This window comes from Harpegnathos saltator, unplaced genomic scaffold, assembly GCF_003227715.2.
Source record: "Harpegnathos saltator strain DR-91 unplaced genomic scaffold, Hsal_v8.6 scaffold174, whole genome shotgun sequence".
NCBI classification, from domain to species: domain Eukaryota; kingdom Metazoa; phylum Arthropoda; class Insecta; order Hymenoptera; family Formicidae; genus Harpegnathos; species Harpegnathos saltator.
Genome location: NW_020229955.1, coordinates 752,501 through 770,295, shown reverse-complemented (window position 1 = coordinate 770,295; position 17,795 = coordinate 752,501). Strand labels below are relative to the sequence as shown.

The window sequence follows — 17,795 nt, the reverse complement described above, 5'->3', positions numbered from 1 at the left end:
ACTCTCGAAGATGATTATCCAGCACTCTCCCTGCCCCCACCTCGCGGGAGTTTCCATCTCGACGATACACGGGCGCGATACCAAGGGCGGTTTGTTACCGTCGTCGACGCGCGTGGCGGCGAGTAGATTCCCGACGAAGCGCCGGAGACTATAATTCTTGCGGGAGAAAAATCGGGAGAAAAGGGCGGCAACGCAGACTATCCGGAGGATCCGGTCGAATGTAAGCGGCAGCGGGTCCATACTTTGTCACTGACAACTCGCCGACGGACGAGATTTCGCTCTCCGTCCTTGGAGCCGCGACGACGGTCGGAGAGATCGTGGTGATAGGGGCGAACCTTATAGGGGGTAAACACAGGGAGGCTCCCCGCTTCGGGAGGCGGGGGAAATAGGAGAGAAAGCAGCGATTTCTAGGACAATTCGCGGCCGTCCCGATGTATCGAGAGAGAGAGAGAGAGAGAGAGAGAGAGAGAGAGAGGGTGAGAGGAGAGACGGGGGGAGATCTCGCGTATCCCGCTCTCTATGAAGCGGCGTCGTTGCGAGGATCACGACGGACGAATAAATGAAGTAGCACCGCCGAGCAAGCCCTATTTCGCCGTTTCCCAAATGAGACGGTCCCGCAAAAACTGCTGAGGCGACTTGAAGCCCAGACAGCAATACGGAGGAGACGACGGCGCGCTCGCTCGGAGATAACGGCGACGAGCCTTCGACGAGGACTTTCTCCTCTTTCGCGAATTTCGATCAAACGATAGATTCGCCGCCGTCGGAAATCGAGAATCGAGGATCGCTGTAATATCGTCGAGGTCGTGGTGTGTCCCAGCGTCGCGCGGAAGCGCGACCATATCGCTCGCCTCTGTACATGTTTGGGATTACGCCGCGAACGAGCGTCCTGCTTGCCGCGTATCGATCGCGTACGATCGGAAATTAACATCGGAATTTGGATTTCGTCAAAACCGATGACAAATTCATTGCGAACGAGTGAGAACGTTCGTTCACATAAAAGAGAGAAACACCCTGGAAAAGTACACCCTCCTCTTTTCGGCCGATTGTCGCAACAGTGCTGCACGCGCTGCAGAGAACCACCGGTGCGGAGACTTTTAAGGTTCAAGATGCGAATGAGAGAGTTGAACGGAGAGAGAGACAGAGAGAGAGAGAGAGAGAGAGAGAGAGAGAGAGAGAGAGAGGTGCGCTTCGTGCGAATCCTTCAATAGAGATACTTCAACCAACGGATCGAATTTTAATTCAGATATCAATCGCAGAGCTACGAGTGATGTATGTACGGCAGCGAAAGCGAACGTTGTCCGATCGGGTTCGATCGCTCGGATCTCGTTAACGAGGGACAGAGAGAGAGAGAGAGAGAGAGAGAGAGAGAGAGAGAGAGAGAGAGAGAGACAGACGGAAAGAGAGCCATCGGTTAAAGGGCTTTCATCGTACTTGGAATAAACGCGTAACTCGCGGGTGTGTGTCGAAAGTGATCTCGCGATTGAACGGACAGGTCGAGCAGGTCATCGGGATGGGGAAAACGAATTCGCGTGGACCAGTAAAGTGCATTAGATTAGATCAGTACGGAAGGAAGTAGAGGTTTGGCCTGAGATAAGAGATGTGCGCAAGACTGGAGGAAGAGAGAGAGAGAGAGAGAGACAGAGAGAGAGAGAGAGAGAGAGAGAGAGGGGGGGGAGGAGTACGGAGGAAAACGACGCGGATTACAATTGTTAGCAGGGACGAGAACAAACGAGACAAGTGGGTGTGGGAGGTACAAGAGGAAGAGAAGAGATTGCGGCTCGAGATTGATGAAGAGGCGAGGAGAGTGCGATTTTTAAGTATCGCTCGAAGCGGCGGGGTGCGTTTAAGGCGGGGTATAATTCCGTGTCCGGGTGAAGTCACGCGGAACGGAAGGAAGTTTTCGCAGTTAGGGTGCCGCGCAGAAGAGTGATTACTAGGGCGGAAAGCCGGAAGTTCGTGAGATTTCGCGATGTGCCTCGGCTACTTGGACACACTCGGGCATGCGTCGGAGGGCACGGCACGGCGGGCGGGCAGGCGGGCGGGCGGGCGGGCGGACAGCGCACGACGCCGACACGAGATCTCGCTTGTCTCTACAAAGAGATATGAATGATGAAAGATACCGAAGGCACTTGCGAAACGTTGAGCCGAAATTAAGAGTGATGAGCCAATAAGAGAGCCGTCGCGCTGGATGCTGGCCGCTATAATCGTACAATTCATCCCCCCCCCTAAAGAAAAAAGAGAAAAGAAATCTTTATTCTCGCAAAAATTCGGCAAAAAATTCGGGCAATTTTCCCATCCGATCCCGAATGGGACCGTCGACCGAGATCGCGAGCGTTTCTTCAGGATCGCCTTGGTCCTCGTCTCGGCCGCTACCCCTACATATATATACAGCGAGACTCAGCATGAAACCTCATGAACGAACCGCACCAAGCCCCTCGGCCCACATGATTACCGCCGACGACAGAGAGAGAGAGGGAGAGAGAGAGAGAGGGAGAGAGGGAGAGAGGGAGAGAGAGAGAGAGAGAGAGAGAGAGAGAGCGAAGTGCAAAAGGAGGGCCCGATCGAACTCTCGTCACGTACGCGTCGCCGCTGCGCGATGACGAAGAAAAACACCCGGTGCAGCACGCGGTCGTTCGTCGATAAAACGTTTAAAACTATACCGCGCGTAGCTGTATACACGCGCGCGCGCGCGCGCGCGCGCAAGCGGCGCGTATGCACACACGAGGAGAGCAGGTATTGCCACCAGATAAGAAATCCAACCTGAGCAACCCCAGTGCGAATCTAATTACAGCGCGACATGTTACTGACGTGTTCCAGACATAGTACCACGTATACAAGCGCAGCGCGCGCGCGCTATCGTGTCGTGTAGGGCCGAGGCGATTGACCGTAATACGACGACCAGTCAAATAAGAGGGTCAGATATAGCCAGTTGGTAACCCTGATCCAGATCTATCGCCACGTGGTCGCTCGCGCAACTCTACCCACCGCTGTTTAAAGCACGTGTGACGTATTCGCGCGATCATACACGCAGACGGCGCGTCCACGCGTCCATCGCCGCCGCCGCCGTCGTCGCGCGTACGCGACGTGACGTCCGATGCCGCCGCCGCCGCCACTACACGCTATCGACTGCTCGTCATCGATCGACTCGTTAACGCTTATCGGAAATAAGCCGAGTAAAAATCATACGCCGCGGCACACTGGCGGTGCCGGGGTACTTTGGGTGTGGCTGCTGGAGAGAGCTTAAGCTGGGAATCGACGACGATATTACCACCGACGACGCTGTCTGTTGTGGATGCGGGGGAAAAGGAGCGAGTGGATACGCTCGAACAAGGTCGGACCGCTGCGATCGTTCCCGCTGCTCTCGAAATTGCGCGATCTCAGCCCTGCGCGGCGCGGCGCCGCGCCGCGCCCGAGTTTCTGAGACTTTTCGCACGGCCGAATTATACGATCATGACTACGCGCGATTCGCGTCCGCTGCGCGCTATTATGCAAAGCGATTGTCTTAGAGAACCATGTGTGACGAGCACGGGGATGGGAGGTGCGGGTGCGCGTGTGTGTGCGGGGAAGTCACCCGAATTTGGAATCGTGATTCCAAAAATCGTCGTACGGCGACGTGATGCACCGCGAGAAGTCTCGCGATAGGCGAGTCGCGCTCACCCCGAGATCGGCCGATTTATTTAGCAACGGGGAAACGTCGTCGGGGCATTAAGGGCGAGCTGGCACGCGAGAGAATGGAGGAGCTGGAGTGGAACGATGAGTTGTATGATGGTGCACGTTACGCGAACGGAGCTGCGCGCGATTGTGCCGCGGCTCCGGCTACTACATTAGACGAACGTGCACCGGAGAAATTAAAGACAACGCCAAGAAAAAGATACAACGACGAATAGCACGCGGAGCAGAAAGGCGGGAGAGAGGGGGGTGTAGGGTGGATGGAAAGTGGGAGAGATGAATACGTAGATAGATAGAGAGGTCGCGGGAGCCAAAGAGAGAAAAAGCGAAGGGCGGAGAACGAGAAAAGAGAGAGAGAGAGAGAGAGAGAGAGTGAGAGAGAGAGAGAGGAGGGACGAGAGGAGCGTGGATGGAAGGGAAATGCACGGAGCTAGAAAGCAAGGAAGAAAGGGGAAGAAAAGGGAAGAAAGAAGAGACGAGGGTGGTGGAGGCGAGAGGTGAGCAACAGAGAGAGAGAGAGAGAGAGAGAGAGAGAGAGAGAGAGAGAGAGAGAGAGAGAGAGAGAAAAAGAGAGAGAGAAGAGCGGGCGGGAAAGGGAAAGAGAGAACGAGAGGAAGCAACCTACCCTTTTCTATCTTGAAGCAGAGAGTGTACCAGGATGAGGAGAGTCAAGAGGGAATAAAGGGGGTGTAGGAGATATACGAAGAGCGGCGCCCAGCTGGAGCCACGTGCATCGATCTGACTACAGGCGCCAGCCGTCCTATCCGTCGGCTCGTTCGTCCATGAGTTCGACCCTGCCCCACTCCATCCCATCCCGAATCGTTTCATCCCATCCTAAACCGTCAAAAACTTCCGATTCTGATACTTCCCATAAAGAGAGAGAGAAAGAGAGAGAGAGAGAGAGAGAGAGAGAGAGAGAGAAAGAGAGAGAGAGAGAGAGAGAGAAAGAAGAGAAGGGAAAGTATAGAGAGGAAGAGGAAAGGAAATTCGATAAACGAAGAAAGATGGCGAGATAAGAGAGAACGAGAGAAGAAAAAAGAGAGGAGAGGAAAAAAAGGGGGGAACGACAAGAGGAGAAAGGTGTGAAGGACAGACGTGTGAATAACGAGAAAGAAAGAGAAAGGGTGAAATGAGAGAGAGAGAGAGAGAGAGAGAGAGAGAGAGAGAGAGAGAGAGGGAGAGAGAGAGAGAGAGAGAGAGGGGAGACAGTGTGCTTCGCTTCGCGGCATTGGGGGGATGGGCGAGTTTTAACCCCCACGCATAGTGTCCGACTCGGTGTTCGCCCTGGAATTCCCACAGGTTGAACGAACTCGATTCCATCGAAATTCGGGATGCGCGCTTGGCATTTCGCAGAAGAGAATTGGCGGATTTCTGAAAAGGTCGTCACGTTGGATCGTCCGTTACATCGATAAACGATGAAACGAAATAATTAAGCGGTGTCGTTTACCGTCAATCGAGTTCCTCTCGTATCAATTGACTTTTTATAGTACGGTTGTATTACATGTCGCAGCGTTATTGCGTCCCCCCTCTCTCCATCCGCCACTCTCTCTCTCTCTCTCTCTCTCTCTCTCTCTCTCTCTCTCTCTCTCTCTCTCTCTCTCGGTGATTTGGCGAGGGGACCTTCTATCGACTTTGCAAGAAAATATACACGCGCCTGTCTATACGCGGCAATCTTGGCGCAATCGTAAAAAAAGGGTAAATGGAACCGAAAGTGTCCTTCTCTCCTCCGTCGTCGTGTCGCGCGCGAACAAACGTAAACGCAATCGATATCGTTCGTTTGCTCGTCATCGCTATATCGGCTCTTCAGCCGACACTCCAAGGTCCGCGAGAGAATCCTCCGTCTCGTGTTGGCTCTCACGGAGTGGCCTTGAATAAAGTATCCACGTTAAAAGCTCTTAGATGGATTAGCGGCGTTAAACTTTCCGTGATACTCGCACCGTAACACAACCCGCGCGCATCGTCCGCTCGAGAAAGAAGTCTCAACGATATTTGCCGGAGCGTCTTATCTCCCGAACGTACGGCCGCGGTGAGTGTGGCTGTTACACAATCGGTCTCAATTAATTACGCAATAAGCAAAGTCAGAACGAAGCGGTATCAGCAGTCGCACTCTGAGCGGCCAACGGCGAAGCGCAATGAAGGGAGGAGTCCGATAAGTGCCGCTGCGATTGCCGATAATCATGAGAATGAAACGTAATAAATCGGTGCGGATCAAACGAACGCGCGAGACGATTTGGCGAGTGAATTTGCCGAGTGGACACGGCTAAGACGAAAGCCGAAAGAGTCGCGATCGAATTGCGCGCAGACTGGTCAGTCACGATCACACAGATCTGCGATCGGCGATCTGAGTAATAAACAGCGCCCGAGAGCGTCCGCGCTCGCGCTCGACGTCCGTCGAGTCCCTCCGCCGGGGAAGCTAAATAGGGGATGTTCGGTGCGCCGCTGACTGTTAAGAGTCGCGAGTTACGAGCCACGGGCGCTCGGGCTTTCATAAAGAATCGCGCTAGGAAGATTCGCCAAGTCCTTTTAAAAGAGAACAACCGTCGAGCACGCATAATGGCCGGCCTCCGCGCGACAGGAATCTCTCTCTCTCTCTCTCTTTCTCTTTTTCTCTCTCCCTCTCTCTCTCTCTCTCTCTCTCTCTCTCTCTCCCTCTCTCTCTTTTCCTCTCTTTCTCTGTAGTCTACGAGATTTCATCCGGCAATGAAGAACGCCCTGAGAAATACTGCGTCAATTCGCCCATCGCGTCGCGTCGCGTCGCGCCGCGCCGCGCCGCGCCGCGCCACGCCGCGTCGCGACGCGACGCGTCGCCGCGACTCGTCTCGCCTCGCCTGTTCTCGCGCCCCCGAGTCGCGATGCGACGCGTTTGTATTCGCGGATCGTGTCACTGTACTCTCTACAGCGTCGGGAAAGTGAGCGCTAATTGCTCAGACAGCATAGGCGATTTTTGGCGATCATTTGGTACGGTGTATATCAGGTTGTCACTGGCCTAGTTTACATTAAATATTTAATATATGTACTATACTAAATATTCTTAAAGCACAAGTGTCCAAAATATATTCCAGAGATATCCAAATATCTCTGAGACGTTTCTATAATATATCTTAAACATTTATGCCGTATAGATATTTAGTACATATGTTAAATATTTAGTATGAACTAGCCCAATAAAACAACCTGGTACATGTACGTACCAAACGACCGCCAAAAATCGCCTCATGCAGCGAGTTACTAGAACAAACGCGCCAAACTGCAAACTGACTCGACGTCCTTGTGAAAAAAATTGAGCCGTCCGCCAGTTTGGCGAATTTGACAGGAAGAGAGAGACTAGCTAGGTAGGCCCTGGCGCCCTACAAATCGAAAAATAAACGCTATATCGCGAATATACGTGTACAGCGCCCTAACTTTTGTTAATTTAATAATTTTGAAATTTTTTCCAAAGGTCGATAAGTTAAACAAAAGTTAGGGTCCTATTATAGTAATATATTCTTGATAGTGAATAAAGTAAAAAAGTCTAATACTATCTTCTATTTCGACGAATAGTCAACGTAGTAGATATCGTAAAGTTAAATGTAGAAAAAGTTACCAAATTTTCCTTAAATATCTAAAAAAAAAAAAAAAAAAAATAAAAGCAAATAAAGAAATGTTTCAGACAAAAGTTATTCAAATTAATTGGTAGAAAAAGATGATATAATAAAAAATTGGGATTTCCATTTAAGAAAATTGATGATCAGAGCGAATATCTCGAAAGTGACGCCATCTATAAGCAAAATGCCGTCGCTGTCTCATGTCCCCCTTCAGGCCAAACAACTTTTGTCCGAAACATTTTTCGATTTAACGCAACTGTTTCTGAGATATATTCGAGTGGGTCCTTTAAAACGGGACACCCTGTATATAATACATTAACGAAAAATATCATTAACATATGATGAATGTTGCGTTGACTTGAAACAACGAGTTGCCAAAGCAGCGCAGGCACAAGGCGAAGCGGCCAGAGGCGTTGCTCCGTTTGCATGTTTCTCTAAGTCGATCAACAACATCGAACAACGTACATACATACATACATCGTACTATCATGCGACCCAAAATCATCTCGTCATTGTTAACGACGGACGCCTTGCCTCATGTAATTTCTCAAGACGCTTGGCTTTCCGAGCTCCTTTCTAGGTACTTCTAAGCGACGCATACCACATGCAGCTGTTTCGTGCGCGGAACACCGCAATATTGCTTTCTTACTTTACGATGCCGCAAAGGAGGGACACGCGTGTCATGCATACCAGCCGCGATTTGCTCACGTATTTGCTCGCGAGGTTTCTCGCGGGCGGGGGGGGGGTGGGGTGAGGGGGTTTAACGAAAAACGAATGCTCTGCCGAGTGATTAATCGGCGTCGCCGGCGACGCGTAAGCCGCAGTCGCGGATGAGCGAGGGATCGATCGACGGATCGCGCTGTATCATTAAAGTTGGCAATGATGAACCCTGCGCGGTCGGCCGCGAATTGGTGCGAAACGAGGAAGAATAATCGACGGCTACGTCCGGAGGAGAAATCCGCGCGCTCAGTGAATACAGAATATACATCGACTAAACAATCTCATCATTTACCCGCGAGCGCACTTTTCGACTGCACCGCAGCGGGAAGATATTTTCTCCTTTTTCCACATCCGCATATCTGCATTTCTGCGCTTCGATCTACGTTCCAACACTACGTTCCAAATCTACGCGTTCCAACTACGCTTTCTCCTTCCCCCCGCCCGCGTAATCGCGCCCGACTAATGTCCTCGCGCGAAAAGATGCGGCTGATTTTCCCTCCCGGGCTGCCTTCATGCCGCTTCGCGGCTCGTCATCAGCTCGTCGCGATTCGTCGCGACGTCTCAGGGAGCTCGATAGCGCGTGGCCGCGCTTGCAGGTGAGGGTGGATTACGTGCCGCGTGGTTACGTGTAATTAACCGGCTCAAAAGCGGGGCAAATGATCCTTGGCAGGAGGTTACGTGGGGTTAGGCTCCAACCACCATCGCCACCGCACTACCGGTCTACTATCACCACCACCACTACCATCATTGTCGAGCGCGCGCGCGCAAGCGACAAGCAAGCGGACGACGAAGGAGCGAGCGAACAAGCGAGCGCGGATCGGCCGTCCGTCACCGGCCGCGACTGGGTAATACACTGTACGCAATGCACCCTGTCAGAGATAATGGTTTCCACTTGAACATGAGAAACGCGAGGCACAATAAACCGTCAAAATTACGACTGCTGGCTTACGGCACTGGTTCGGTAATGGCGGTGGAATGGCCGCGTCTAAGGGAGCGAAATCCGCGCGAGGAGGAGAGAGAGCGAAAGGGCCGGCAGCGAAAAAAGACTGAGGGGAGGAGGAGGAGGAAGCAAGTCGAAGATTAAGAGAGGAAGACGTCGCGATATCGTCTGCACATCGTTGCTAGACATTGCGAGGTATCGAGCGTATCCGGCGTGTCGCCTCCTCTCTCTCTCTCTCTCTCTCTCTCTGTCGACTCCTCGGTTCGCCTGTCTCGCGCAGCAATTTCGCATCTTGCTGTCTAATTACGCTGCGGTAATGATATCGAGAATAGATTGGTGACACCCCCCCCTGATGTGTCACTTTTCTCGGTATCGATATCCGCCACGTCGAAAGAGGATCCATATTTCAGGATCGGCGGTGATCGGCGTCAGATGTTCGTTGGGTTCGTCCACCTCTAAAGGCGTGAGACGGCTTAATTAAATATTATACCTTTCGATATATATATATATATATATATATATATATATATATATCTCATACTTTTTTTTCTCGTAAAAATAAATCGTTATCGACGATAGCAAATTTTTTATTTTTCATTATTTCCATATTTGCGGCGTCCGTCCTGATATCAGTCTCTTCGGCCCCTTGTCCTTCCTCTCTGCTCTTCTGCTCCGTCTCTTCTCCTGTTCGTCGTCGTCGCTCGGGATTTCCTCAACCTCCTCGACGACAACGACAACGGAATGGTAACGCTGTTGGTGGCGTTGTTGAGTGAGACGCATAAATTCTTATGGTATCTTATGGTCCAAGTGCTTCGGAATGGCCCGCTCGCTGAAGGGTGGCGAGAATATAAACGTTGTTTTTGCACAGGAGCGTTACTCACGGGTTGTAAAGTTCCACGCTGGCTCTGCTGGTCGTGCTGCTACGATTGCTGCCGCCGCTGCTGCTGCTGTTGCTGCAGCTTCTGCAGCAACTCTTCTCCCCTCTAATGTTGCTTACAGTTTCAACACTTTTCACGTACTCTACGCCCTGATCTCGCGGCATCGGAGACTCGCGCGACCGTGTTGTCGCGATCGACGTTGTTCACGTTGATCCGATATTATTCCTTCACGAGTGAATTTTTAAATAGCGATCCGCTTTGTCGCGTCGTCGCTTCCTCTCGTAAACTTCTTGTCGTCTGACTGCATTTTCAAATTGAAATCGGGGGGAGGGGGGAGGGGGGAGATCTGGACGCGATGATCGCGATGAGCCAAGAGGAGAATTTCATTCGATGCAACAAGTACATTTTTCTCCGCTTGTTTCATTCGTATCTGAATGCGGGGATTATTAATTAACCGCGGATTATTAATTAACAAAGTTCCAAGCGCAGGAAGAAAACAAATGATCCACGAATTGGCCTTGTAAAACTTAGGCCGTAACATCCTTCGTGTCGTTAAAAAAAACACGACGCGGTATGTCGTTATTTATCTCTTTTTTAACGCCACGAACGTTCGCCGTGGAGTCTTTTTTCGCCCTAACTCTCTCCCCCGCGAAACTCGCCGGTCGCAATTTGCAATAATAATGCCTTCGAGACCGAGACGAGTTTCGAGACGACCCGATGGGAATTTTTTCGGCGGCCACCACCACCATGGAAACTTTCGATCGCCCGGCGAACTCCATTACGAGTTCCCCCACTGTCGATTGTATTCGTACAATCCCCCGTTGCATTACCGTGAAAGGACGTTATTCCTCCGCTTTTTCTTTCGCCTTCGTCCTCCTCCTCCTGCCCCTCTCTCCCTCTAGCTCGCCGCTATTCTATCCTACCCCGCCCCTATCCCTACCCACGCCACCCGCGTCAGCTCAGAAGGACCGAACAACCGGGGCGGGGAATCGAATTAATTCGATTATGTCCGATGAGTTATCCCGTTCTACAATCGGCCGCGTACGGAATGGGAAGAGTCGTCGTCGTCGCCGTCGTCGTCGTCGTCGTCGTTGTCGTCGTCGTCGTCGTATCGATAAAACTACGTCGGGAATATTTAATGACTGGATAGAGCGCGGCGCGCGCGCGCACAGGCTGCTGCAGCGATAGACAATGCATTTGCATGTCATTAACATTACATTATAAGGGCGATTAATCTTGTTTATCCTCGGCAACATCTACATGCTAACTCGCTAACCTGACGAATCGTCACACTTTTAATCGTCCTTAATTGTTTAACAAGGATCGCGACTGCAAATCCATAATAAAAAGACCAGCGAATTGCCGTTAATGTCGGGAGGGGGACGTGGAGATGAGGAAGGTGAGAGGAAGAAAGAGACAGAACATATGTTGAAACAATGTTTTATTAATTAAGTCGAAAGATTGGAGGGGGGGGGGGGAGGACGAGATCGCAGGATAGCCCGCTCAGATTGCGATCAAGAATCAAACGGCTGATTCTTGCCGTCGCGGGGTGAAATTTTATTTCGTAATCGTGTATCGAGTCGTAAGACAGGTTAAAGGGGGAGAGAGAGAGAGAGAGAGAGAGACAAAAACGTCCAATCAATCAGCGTTTGATAAGCCAAAGGACAACGGAACGCTGAGTACCTGAGGAGCAAAGTGAGTCGTAAAATTGTTTTCGACGACAGTTTGATTCCGCACGCGGTTATTATTACGGAGAACTCGTTAACGGACCGTTGCAGCGTTATATGTCCCTTTTTTTTTTTTTTTTACGGCGATATCAAAGCCGCGACTTTCCCGATCGGACGATCATTCTCCGCCGTTCGCACGAAAATATCGTCCTCGTCGCGCGTCGAGGAATCGTAATCCAGTTAACACTTTGACGAGACGCGGGCGCGGGCGCGAGGGCGAAACCCACCCCCGCGAAAGTTTCCGCGAAAATATTCGAAAAGTCGCGTGCGCGCTCGCGCCCGCGCATGCACGCACCCTCCGACTCGGATATTTCGGCACCGCGGCCCCCCCTAAAGCCGGCCCTCCTCCCTCCGTCATTCGCGAGAGCGGAAAGAAATGTGTGATCGCGACATAGGTAGTGGAGCGTGCGAGGGAATGGCGGAGCTCGCAAGAAAAAAGTCGCGCGAATCGCCAGCAAGTGGGCCATATATTATGCAAAAATATCGTTATACCCCCGCACTTTCATCCACTCGCGCCGCTAAGAATGATCGATTACCGCGGCGGGCGGGCGAGCGGCTGCTGCTGCTGCCGCCGCCGCCGCCGTGTAAAAATATATAAAAATACGCGTGGAAAGTTAGCGCGAACGCTGATTTATCCCCGGGCTGTCGCGTTGTATTACAAATTACATCGCGTTGCACGTTGCTCCCGCGCGGTCGCTCGCCACCGAATATCGCCGCCGCCGCCGCCGCCGCTGCCGCCGCCGCCGCCGCACCGGGGGATGAACGAGCAACTTCCGTCCCTCCCGCGCGAGCGGCGCTCTCGGCGCGAGAGCGCGCACGCAGGGGATTGGAAAAATCGCGGAGCGTATCGGCCGGGAAAATTCGCGGGCGAACGCGACGAGTAATTATCGTCCGTCAACTCGGCTGTGCTCCGGGGAGCACGTATCGATTCGCCGGCGAGGAGTAGAGGATACCTCTCTCTCTCTCTCTCTCTCTCTCTCTCTCTCTCTCTCTTTCTCGCGCGCGCGCGCGCGCGCTCGCCGGCACGCCGCTCGTGTGTGACCACACAACAAAGACACACACGCCGCGCGCGAGAGACAAAGTGGCAAGCCGCATTGTCGTGCCGGCTTGCGCGTCGGCATTTTTTTGCGCGCGTTCCACGTAGACAAAAAATGTGGAACACAAACTTTCCCTCGGCTCGTCCTCCCCCGCGCGCCGCCGACCGCCCTCCCGGCCCTCCCGGTCGATGCCGGGCCGAGTCCAATGGTCGTTTATAGTTTCTTTAGTTTCTTCAAAAAGAATGACGTGTTCATCGGCTATGTATAGTGACGGCGACATTAACGTTAAAGTATCACATGTGTGCTGCATTTTACCGGGCTGACTCGCCGTTGCAGCGACGTGTCCGGAAAAATTGCCGGAAAACCGGCCGGCGAATCGCGCCCGCCTCCGCGCTCGACAGCGCTCGCGAATGAGCCGGAAGGCGCCGCGCCGCGCCGCGCCGCGCCGGGTCGCGACGTGACTCTCGCGATAATTTCGCGGGAGCGCCCGCGCCGGAACGACACGCGGTGGATCCCAAGAGAGAGAGAGAGAGAGAGAGAGAGAGAGAGCGTCGATATCCGCGAAACTTCGCGGCTCGATCTCGGTGCGACTCGCGTGCGAATCGATCGCAAACGGTGTCGCGTGTTCCGGCGGACATCGCGCAGAAAACCTAATTAAGCCAAATCACCGCTTCATCTCACTCTTTCTCTCCTCTTCTCTTTCCAATGCGTGATTCTTCTGCCGTGATCCACGTGGCTGACGTAACGGCTTCCGTCCTCCTCCGACAGTCTCGTTTCCGCGTCAAGCGGATTTCTATTCCCGGCTACTTTGATTTCTGGTCTCTGATTTCGTCGTTAGAGACGCCGCCGTCTGCCGCGTCTTCCGATTTCGGATTGTCCGATTTTGCCGAAAAGGACAAATCCGCGTCCCACGTGCGAGCGTGTGTCAACAATCGCCCACTCACAGCAGGGCGCAGAGAGATGCACAGCACTGCGCTGCCGTTGCGCGGAAAATCTCCTCTCGAACTCGCGGGACCGGCTCTAACGCGTGAGAAGAGAGGAGAGGAGAGGAGAGGAGAGGAGAGGAGAGGAGAGGAGAGGAGAGCAGGCTGAAACGAGAGGCGTTAACGGGATTAAATGACGCAAGGCGCGAGCCGATTGAGCCGTTGGGCTCGTTAATTTAACGGTGACGAAGGTAGAAGAAGAAGCGCCGCGCTCGCTCGCTCGGGCCACAACGAGTCGGTAACATTATCCGTTTCTATCTTGTGGTTCTATTACCCTTATTGTTAAACTTAGAGTTACTGTGAACTACGGAGTGAACTATAGACCCCGCGCTCTGTTGTCGCAACACTCGCGGCGACTGCGACGCGGGCCACGTGGCCGCAGGTGTGTGGCCGCGGCGCGTGCGAGCGGCTCGTCAAGCGCTTCGTCGACGGCGAACGCGCCGCGCCGCGCCGCGAGCGTTCTCCGCGTCCTTTCGTCGATCCCCCAGGGGCGAAACTTCGCTCGACGCGACGGCTCTCCGCCGTCGGAGAACTCTTGATTGCCGCCGCTGCTTGTCCGAATCTCACCCGCGGCTCGAGCGGCTTTCATGACGCCGAGCTTGACGAAGGCGCTTGAAGGTGCGGGAGAACGGCGAGCGAGATTTTCGCTCGCAATTACACGCGCGAATTGTTTGTGATGGCCGGAGTCACGACCCCAGCCCCGAACTAGGCGAAACTACGGAAGCGAAACTATAATGATGTTGTAGTGAATAATGTAGAGGAGTTGCGACGGCAGTTGTGTCGTAAGTGTGACGAGTCGTTCGAAATTTCGCGATGAGTCACCCCTCGTTGGCTCAGCCGGGCTTGTCGTTCGCGAGTCGCCGCCGAGCCGTCAGTCCGCTCGAATCGCCTCTCCGTCGCCTCTCTCTCTCTCTCTCTCTCTCTCTCTCTCTCCCTCTCTCTCTCTCTCTCTCTCTCTCTCTCTCTCTCTCTCTCCCTCCCTCTCCCTCTCTTTCTCTCTCGTCGACGATTGTTTATCGTCGAGGTGGCGCAAGCACGTGGATCCTCATCATCGACGTGATGATTCCTGCGAGCGCGAACTGCGAAGCGCGTGCGCGCGCTTGCCTGCGATTGCGTATCGTATCGAATGAAATTGCAATAAAACATAGCCCGTACGTGTCGTTACCGGAGAAGTAATGCAATACTCGCGGATAGATTAACCCCAAAGTCGCGTCGTATACAGCGCGGTTATTGCATTATGCCTGTGTGTGTGTGTGTGTGTGTGCGTGCGCGCCGTGCATGCGACGTGTTGTTTGGCGTTTCGCGGAAGTCATCCTCTGTTATCGGAGAGCGAGCCGCTTATTGCGAATAGCGAGCGCTATGTCAATTCCCCATTCGCGTGGCACCTGGCGCGTACCTGGCGAGCGACGTAATTCGGTCTATCAAATTGTAAACAAGCGCGCGCGTTCTCCGTTGATGCGAAAATTTGCGAAAAAAAGGACGCTTACTCCTTTCCGGTATTCGAGACACCGCGGATTTACGCGAGACGAGATGGAATATCTCCGTCGGACGTCTCACGTAGTGTACGAAGGACGGAAAGTTTGCGCGAAATTTTGAAACTTCGTGCGGCAGTCCGGCTGCAACATTCTTCGGTCAAATCGGTTCTTTTTTTACAGACGAGACACAATTAGACGGACGTGGGAATGAGTCTCTTCGGTCGACACACGTCGGTGCGCATCATTTTGCAGAGCAATATCGCGTCTCGCGAAAGGACATTACGCTCATAAACGCTCGGCGACGCGACGCGAAGGCCGTAACGAGCATCGATCATGAGATCGTAAACAAAGGACTGCGAGAGCGAGGCGATCTCTTCTCGTTGGCTACACTAATTCGGGGCGGGATGATCGTTAGAGGCGTCGCTCGATAAACGGACGGCGACCACCGTGCGCGTTTAGCTATATATTTCTCCGTCTACATCGATATCCTCGTTATAAGGCGTATCGAGACGCTCGGGGGAAAAGTTTCGAGGAAAACTTTCGTCGAGTGACTGGGTCATCCAATCAGACGTGGAATCAGTAAATTCTCCTCGCACGATTTGGCATCGAGCGAACGAATTCCTTAATCCGGCAGTTCCTTCCCTTCCCTTCCCTCCCCCCCTCCCCCTCCTCCAGCCTCCTCCTCGAGGGCGGTGGTATTAAGCGACGGAAAAAAGGCGGAATTGCGATATCGAGCGGGGTTGGCCTTCGATTTTCATAATTCACGAACGCTCTGCGTCTGCCATCGATCGCCGTTAGATCGGGCTCTCTCTCTCTCTCTCTCTCTCGTGACCGAGCTGCTCTCAACGGCGTTGTCTCAGCGATTGACGGAATCGTCGAGTCGTTTTCAGTTTTCAGCCGCGATGAATTATTAGACATTAGAGTTGGTCGGCTTTCACAATGCACATACACGAGGTTTGATGAAAAAGTAAGGAGAATTTTGAAATTGCGCGCGCGCTGTATCTTGTCTGCTCAGTCGATTCTTTGTGTGTGTGTGTGTGTGTGTGGTGCGCACTACCAGTGACGTACGACGTGTAAATTTTCAGGCAGCTGCGACGCTCAGCTTTGTGTTTGTGAACGCGAGCGAACGAACGAGCAAGCACGTGTACTTCGGTGTGTCGGGCGATTTTCTGCGCGGCGAAATCAGTCGGTTCAGAGAGTTTGTCTGCAAATTTGCGTTAAAACAGTACAGCGCGCGACATAGTCCGCGAGCAACGACTAACGATCGCGCGCGCGCCTGCCCACCGGCGGAGTAATTGATCGTTTGTATTACTATAGACTCGACAATGCGCCTCTCTCAGCCAACGCGCGATGTAATTTTCCTTTTGCGTAGGTAAGACTATTTTGATGAGAAAGCCCGCGACTTCTATCAAGGAGAGACAGAGAGAGAGAGAGAGAGTCGACCGACTTAAGTAAGTCCTGAGCTGCGACGTGTGTCAGGGACCCCCGCCCCCCCTGCATCGCGGATCCCTTCGCAACTTTCTCAAGGATCCCGCCCGTTGCATTGTGGCGAGCGCGCGCCGACAAACACACCTCGCGCCGCGGCCGACGGCGGCAGGCAGGGTGTTGGAAAGTGTTTTTCCTAGAAGCGAGCTTTACACGAAGATCGCACTGAAAATCACGCGCGCCGCGCCAAGGACACTCGCGCGAGTTCGTTAAATCTTGATTACTCGACATCGACCGCGCGTGATGTCGCGCAGGAATTACTCGCGGCGAAGTCTCGCGCGCGCGCGCGCGCGCGCGGTCTTTCTGTAATTCCCGTAACGCAGGACATGCAAAGATGAAGCGTTAACGACCGACTGATATATTTCTCTACGCTTCTCCGTGCTGTCTGCGACACACGCGTGTGTCTCGCGTGTCGGACGTTGTGTTACAGCGAATTCGGTTGTTCGCACTTTAAGTGCCTGTTAAAAGCTCGTTCGTTGTTCATCCTTATATTTCAAATCGTGTTAAACATGTATACATCTTTAAATATTTCCTCGCCAGTGAAATGGCCATCTATTGTGCCATCCATACGCGGCCATCATTTTGTTGGCCAAAAAATATTTAAAGGTGTTCAATTAACACGATTTTAAATAATATAAGGATGAACAATGAGCGAGCCTTAACGTGGCGGCACTCAGTGCGCACTAGTGCAAGCTACCGAATTCGCTATTAGCGTCGTCGCGAGTGCGCATCGCGGCTACGCTAACCTTATTTTCGCATACGACATTATTCTCGCGTGTTCGCGCACGCGAAAAGATGCAGATTGGAGCAATCTTAAGCTGAACAAGCGCGGAATTTTGACCAAGTATCAATTTTACCAAAGATGTCTCGAAAGTCTTCCACACAGACATCTCTCTCTCTCTCTCTCTTTCTCTCTCTCTCTCTCTCTCTCTCTCTCTCTCTCTCTCTCTCTGTCTCTCTCGGAACGTTTGAATATTTGCGTCGTCTAAACAGCTTGACAGAAAATATTCAACGACAAGACGCGCGACGACACGTCGCTGCGACACGCGCGCCAGTCACGTGCCAGAGCCACGCGTTCCTGCGAGAAGCGCTTCCTCTCGTCGAGTCGTATCGCATCGTTGAAGAACGAGCAAGATCTCGCGAAAACGCAGAGGGAAATCGCGCGCTCATGAGCCGTCCGCGAGAAGCGCGGTTCGAACGAAGAAGGAAGAAAAAGGGACGGTACTCACCGGGCTCGGCGAAGGTGATAATCTCCGAAGTCCTCGCGTAGAAGTCGTCGAGTTCCTCTTGGACGTCG

General features: G+C 52.8%; 1 protein-coding gene across 1 annotated transcript in view; it reads right to left on the bottom strand.

Annotated features, from left to right (window-relative positions):
- The window catches only part of Actbeta (inhibin subunit beta), a 28,756-nt gene that overhangs the window by 9,866 nt on the left and 1,095 nt on the right, over positions 1-17,795 (bottom strand). Inside the window, exon 1 of the mRNA XM_025297342.1 lies at positions 17,728-17,795. This exon is cut by the window's right edge and continues 1,095 nt beyond it. Within this exon, the coding sequence (XP_025153127.1) occupies positions 17,728-17,795 (68 nt within the window). The remainder of the gene's footprint in view (positions 1-17,727) is intronic.